Genomic DNA, 7,016 nt, shown 5'->3' with positions numbered 1-7,016 from the left:
ATACTAAGAGTACTAAAATTTATAAAATATGCCATTCTTCTATAGGCCAACATTGTCACAAACAGCTATTTGGATCCTGTATCTCTGAAATCATTGCTAGATACCCTGATTATAGACTTGAACTACCTAAAAGATGCTGTCAAGATCAACACAAAACCATGGGCTTTTCTGAGTAAAAATGTACGCATTTGTTGCAAAATATGATACAACAATACATCCAGCTCCTACAAATGTCTTCTTGACAGTCACAGAATAATGCTAAGAGAAATAATCTGGCAGCCCACAAACAATTCCCAAAGACAGATGCGAAAAGACACAGCAAGAACTGCTCACTTGTCTGAAAAGGATCGGGAAGTCCTCCGCACTCTCAGCCTTCCGGATTCCCTTCCCTCCGCCACCTTCAGAAGCTTTGATCATCAATGGAAAACCAATTTTTTCTGCTGCCTGGAGGCAAAGGGACAAACAGACCTCTTTAGAGGTTAGCCAGTTGCCAACCGCTACCAGGGCAGAGGCAGTCTGGTTCTGGCCCCCCTGGCCCCCGCAGGCTCTGCATTTACCTCCAAGCCCTCATCGACGTCTTTCACACAACCCTGGTCATAAACATCTTCTGGGACACTGATTATTTTTCCCTGCTGCAGATCATCTTCTGTCCACTCCACTGTCAGGCCTGGAGAGTCACAAAGAAAGCCGATTCCTCCCAAATCCAGGAGAAACACACACAACCCAGAAACCACAGGGCCTCTCCCTCCTGACGTAGTGCTAGACCTGGGCTTCTGGACCGGTGGAATACAGACACTCCCTTCAGCTTCTCACAGTGGCTTTTCATTTCCTCAAGAACTAACCCAACCTTGAATGAGAAATCAAGCTTAAGAAACTAACTGCCAGGCACGGTGGCTCATGCCTATAATCCCAGCACTTTGGGAGGCTGAGGTGGGGGGATCGCTTGAACCCAGGAGTTTAAGACCAACCCTGGCAACATAGTGAGACCTTGTCTTTACAAAAAAATATTTATAATTAGCCAGGCATGGTGGCATGGGCCTGTAGCCCCAGCTACTGGAGAGGCTGATGCAGGAGGATCACTTGAGCCCAGAAGGTCAAGACTGCAGTGAGCCATGATCATGCCACTACAGTCTAGCCTGGGTGACAGAGTGAGACCCTGTCTCAAAAACAAAACAACAAAAAAGGAAAGAAACTCAGACTGAGTCTACCAACAACAGCCATATTAATCTAAATCCAAAAAAAATCCCAATTCTACCTTATGGAATCATTTATATGTGAATAATTGTTTCCCAAAACCATGCAAAGATTTAACAAATGAAAGTAAATTTTCCATCCCAAATTTAAAATTCAACTTTTAAGGGGAAAAAAAATCAAATTTAATAGGAAACTTCTGAGACTGTCCTACTTATTTTTTAATTTGTCCTAGAAATCCCACTGTTAGGAATTTATCCTAAGAAAATTATTAAAATGCACACATAAATTTAGCTGTAAGATTATCAAAGCTCCATTCCTTTGAATATTTTTTAAATTAGAAAAAAGAAATTGGAAACAATCTAAATTATTTAACTATGAGGACTGTTAAGTCAATTATGATACATCCGTAAGACATAATAATCCTATGCAGGCATCTTAAATGGTATAAAGTATATTTTTTACATAGAAAGATATTCATTACTGGGGGAAAAAAAGTCACAAACTAGGGAATGTAAGATGGGTTGTTGCTTCCTTTTAAAGACAGGGTCTTATCACCCAGGCTGGAGTGCAGTGATGCCATCATAGTTCACTGTAACCTCAACCTCCTACACTCAAGCCATCCTCCTGCCTCAGCCTCCTGAGTAGTTGGGACTACAGGCATGCACCACCACAACCAGTTAATTTTTCTTTTTTTTTTTTACTTTGTCTAGAGATGGGGTCTTGCTCTGTTGCCCAGGCTGGTCTTGAACTACTGGCTTCAAGTGATCCTCCTCCCTCAGCCTCTTAAAGCACTGGGATTACAGACATGAGCCACTGGCTAAGATTTGTCTTTTTTTTTTTTTTTAATAATCTGCCAAGAAAAATGTTGGAAAGGTAGATACCCACAGTGTAATACATGTTCAACACTGGGTCATAGGATTATGAATGATTTCCATTTCTTTTTTGTACCTCTTGTATTTTCTAAATTGCCTACAATAAATTGTACCACTTGTTTACTAACTTAAAATTTTAAAATATTTTGCTAGTGACTAAAAAATAAAAGTAACATTTGTAACAGAAAGAATTGTTACAAGCATACTTCTGTCACCCTGATTGTTCACATTACCAAGACTGGGCTGAGAAGCTCCCCCAGAGGGAAGCTCGGGGTCCCTTACCGCTTCCACTCCAGGGCAGGGTTGGGACCTGCAGCGTCTGGGCGACAATGGTGGAGGCGATCTTATCTCCTAAGGCCCACATGGCCTCACTGGGAGGGCCTGAGGAGTTGGGGACAAGAAGGGAAGCAGAATCTGGTCAGTCACAAGACCCTTGAGGCTGAGTGCTGACCGAGTGCATGGTGGTTGGGCCAGGTGAGCAGAAGATGACAGAGAAAATTCTCTGGTCCCAGCTTTCAAGGAGCTTAACCTCACGTCAGGGAAGGAAAAAATCTGTTAGTCTGCTATTGCATCAGTCAACTTTCAACACATGTGGATTGTAAACCTGTTGTGAGTTACAACCTAGACTACAGTGGCATACACAAAATACACTTTGCGGGGGAAGGCAGAAAGCTAGATCAAAGAGGTAAGCTAGGAGCTCAAAGAGCTGGACCATAGGTTAGCAAACTCTTTGTGTAAAGAGCCAGATGGGAAATATTTTCAGTTTTGCGAGCCTGCAGATCTCTGTCACAATGACTCAACTTTGCCAGTGTAGGGTGAAAGCAGCCATAGGCAATACATAAATGAATGAGCACGACCATGTTTTAATAAAACTTTATTTACAAAGGCAAGCCATGGGCTGCATTTGTCCAGTGGGCTGGATCATCAACCTCCAGAGGAATTAAGACTGATAATGAGAGTCCTGGGTGACTGTCAGACAGGACAGATGCCCGTATGTACTCAGAGCCCACAGACAAAGAAAACGTCAATGGGCATGGGACTCCCAGCTGTGCCTCAGGTGAATATCAGGTATTGATCTGCACTGAGCTACTTCACATTTGGGCAAGACTGTTTTCAGACCCACAGGTAAGGAGAAGCGGGGATGTATTACATAATAGTAAATAATTCCCCTAAACTACACAAGGACATGGATATAATTACATGCGCAAATTTGTTACACAGGTAAACTCATGTCACAGGGGTTTGTGGTACAGATTATTTCATCACCCAGGTACTAAGCCTAGTACCCAATAGTTATTTTTCTGCTTTTCTCCCTCCTCCCGCCTTTCACCCTCAAGTAGTGTCTGCTGTTCCCCTCTTTGTGTCCATGTATTCTCATCATTTAGCTCCCACTTATAAGTGAGAACATGTAATATTTGGTTTTCTGTTCTTGTGTTAGTTTGCTAAGGATAACGGCTCCATCCATGTTCCCGCAAAAGACATAATCTCAGTATTTTTGATGACTGTGTAGTATTCCATGGTGTATATGTACCACATTTGCTTTATCCAATCTGTCATTGATGGGCATTTAGGTTGATCCCATGCCTTTGCTATTGTGAATAGTGCTGCAATAAACATTCGTTTTCATGTGTCTTTATGGTCGAATGATTTTATATTCCTCTGGGTATATACCCAGTAACAGGATTGCTGGTAGTTCTATTTTTGGCTCTTTGAGGAATTGCCATATGCTTTCCACAATGGTTGAACTAGTTTACACTCCCACCAACAGTGCATAAGCATTCCCTTTTCTCCACAATCTCATCAGAATCTGCCAAGAAATGGTATCTCACTGTGGTTTTGACTTGCCTTTCTCTAACGATCAGTGATGTTGAGTTTTTTTCATATGCTTGTTGGCTGCCTGTGTGTCTTCCTTTGAAAAGTGGGCAGTTCCTAATTCCATGACTTGGCAGATTAGCTGTGTGCCCTTCCGCCCTGGGACTCACTCACTCCTCACAATGAAAGTGTGAGGTGGGAAAGCAAAGGGACCTCCACTTTACAGGACAGGAGTAGAAAGAGGGTCAGACCCAGCAGAATGTCCCAGCAATGCCCCAATTCCCATGTATCCGATGGGGACACACTCTACCTAAGAAAGCAACTCCATTCTTGCGCAGCAGCTCCGGAAGTTTAGGGTTTTCGGAAGCATGGCCCCAGCCAGCCCACACCGCCTGCAAACACAGAAAGGGGTGAGCAACAATCTTCCTTCAAGGATATGCCTCCCAGCTGGGCACAGTAACTCACACCTGTAACCCCAGCACTTTGGGAGGCCGAGGCAGGATCACTTGAGCCCAGGAGTTCAAGACCAGCCTGGCCAACATGGCAAGATCCTGTTTATAAAATTTTTTTTAAAAAAGAATGTGCTTCGCATCACTTGAACACTCTTTTCTGTTATATCAGCCCAGGAATTTGGAGCCTTGTGGGACCTGGACCCTCTGCCCCTTGTGAACTGTGGAATTGAACTAGAACCAAGGGGCATCATCCCACACTCAGGGACCACGCTCAGGCACCCCGGTCCGTCTACCTGCACGGGGATTCTCTTGGCAATGTCCACAATCAGCTCCACATTGGCATAGTTGTTGTTATTAGGCCCTCCTGGGACGGGGACGTACTGATCCGCCATCTTGATGTACTCTGAAATTAAATAGGAGCGAGAAGAAAGGAACTGCTGACAGACGGACGTCAATGGCAGAACATTACAAGATGTGACTGTGTACAGCCATGGAAAGCAGAACCAGGCAGACTTCTATGGCAACAACGGACAAACATGTATGAAAATGTAAAGAGAAGGCTGGGCATGGTGGCTCATGCCTATAATCCCGCACTTTAGGAGGCTGAGGCAGGCCTATCGCCTGAGCTCAGAAGTTCGAAACCAGCCTAGTCAACATGGTGAGATCCTGTCTCTACTAAAAATACAAAAATTAGCTGGGCTTGGTGGTAGGCACCTGTAATCCAAAGTACTCAGGAGGCTGAGGTGGGCAAATTGATTGAACCCAGGAGGTGGAGGTTGCAGTGAGCTGAGATCACGCCACTGCACTCCAGCCTGGGTGATGGAACAAGACTCCATCTCATTTTTCTTTTTAAAAAAAAGGAAGAAAAGTTAAAGAAAATGAACTATGATTTTAATTACGTGAAACAGATGTGTCTCTGGACAAGGCCTGGAAGGCCTGGAAGGGAACAAAGGACAAAGGAAGTAATCTGTCAACAGAGTGGGATTAGAGGTGGGTTTTAAAAAATATTTCCTATTTAAAGTTTATCTTAATATTGTTTTACCATTAAATAATACAATAGGGCTGGGCACTTTGGGAGGCCAAGGCAGGAGGATTGCTTGAGGCCAGGAATGCAAGATCAGTTTGGGCAATAAAGGGAGACCTTGTCTCTACAAAAAAAAAAAAAATCCAAAAAATGTAGCCAGGAATGGTGGTGCACGCCTATAGTCCCAGCTACTTGGGAGGCTGAGGCAGGAGGATCACTTGAGCCTCAAAGGTCGAGGCTACAGTGAGCTGTGATCCTGTCACTGCACTCCAGCCTGGGCAACACAGCAAGGCCCTATCTCAAAAAAAAACCCCAAACAAACAAACAAACAAACAAACAAAAATACAGAGTTTTAAATTATGGTAAAAGAAAAAAACCATAAAATTTACTATCTTAACCATTTTTGAGTGTACAGTTCAATAGTGAAGTATATTTATATCATGAAACAGATGTCCAGAACTTTTTCATTTTATGAATCTGAAACTCTATACTCATCAACAACTCCCTTTTTCTCCCTCCCTGAAGTCCTTGGCAACCAATGATATACATTCTCTCTCACTCTCTCCATGAATTGCACTACTCTAGTTACCCCTTATACATGGAATCATGCAGTATTTGTCTTTTTGTGACTGGTTTATTTCACTTTTTGGGACCAGCACAATGTCCTCAAGGTTCATCCATGTTGTAACACATGACGGGATTTCCTTCCTTTTTAAGGCTGAACATAATGCAATATTTTGATTTTAAAATACGCTCTTTAAGCCAGAAATTCCACATCTAAGAATATGTCCTTAAAAAAACCACATGTTGGCTGGGCGCAATGGCTGACACCTGTAATCTCAGCACTTTAGAAGGCTGAGGCGGGCAGATCACCAGAAGTCAGGAGTTCAAGACTAGCCTGGCCAACATGGTGAAACTCTGTCTCCACTAAAAATACAAAAATTAGCCGGTCATGGTGGTGCACGCCTGAAGTCCCAGCTACTTGGGAGGCTGAGGCACAAGAATTGCTTGAACCTGGGAGGTGGAGGCTGCAGTGAGCCAAGATCATACCAGTGCACTCCAGCCTGGGCAACAGAGCAAGACTCCATCTCAAAAAAAAACAACAGACAAACAAAAACCCACACATCAATGAGGCCAAAGTCAGACAACAGCCACTGAGCGGTGTTTCGGACTAGGAAAAGTTAGACTCAATCCAAACACAGGGGTTGGGACATCTGTACTATGAAATTTGCTACGATCCTGAAATTGAAGAATGTGGCACTTTATATGCAAACACAGAAAGAAACCCCAAAGCTGTTCCTTCCGGCCTGCCTACCTCCTATGTTTATCAAACACAGAAATGTTGGCCAATGGGGAGATTCCAGAGATGACGAAGGGAGCGGCCAGACATGCTTCCTGGTCCTCATCCAGTTTTTCTTTTATGTTGGAGAAGATAAACAAGAAAATAAACACAATAACTACAGACTCAGGTCAGTGCTGGGAAGAAAATAAATGAGGTTCTCTGAGAGAGATGCAAGGATCATGGTGAGACCTACAGACTGGGTGGGGAAGAAGTCCACTGCACAAAGGGCTCTGGGAAAAGCACCTTCAATAGAGGATCCAGCAGGTACCAAGACTCTGCAACAGGCCCAGGAGCCGCCAGAGGCCAGCGTGACTGGTACC

The 7,016-nt window shown here is 43.7% G+C and overlaps 1 protein-coding gene across 1 annotated transcript in view; it reads right to left on the bottom strand.

The window, feature by feature from the left end:
• Nucleotides 1-7,016, bottom strand: part of ACACB (acetyl-CoA carboxylase beta) — a 175,585-nt gene that overhangs the window by 101,744 nt on the left and 66,825 nt on the right. Inside the window, 5 exon segments of the mRNA XM_011937064.1 lie at nt 334-444; nt 558-667; nt 2,349-2,447; nt 4,189-4,270; nt 4,624-4,733. Coding sequence (XP_011792454.1) covers nt 334-444; nt 558-667; nt 2,349-2,447; nt 4,189-4,270; nt 4,624-4,733 — 512 coding nt within the window.

This window comes from Colobus angolensis, unplaced genomic scaffold, assembly GCF_000951035.1.
Source record: "Colobus angolensis palliatus isolate OR3802 unplaced genomic scaffold, Cang.pa_1.0 Scaffold10, whole genome shotgun sequence".
Classification (NCBI taxonomy): domain Eukaryota; kingdom Metazoa; phylum Chordata; class Mammalia; order Primates; family Cercopithecidae; genus Colobus; species Colobus angolensis.
This window is presented reverse-complemented; position numbering and strand designations above follow the sequence as displayed.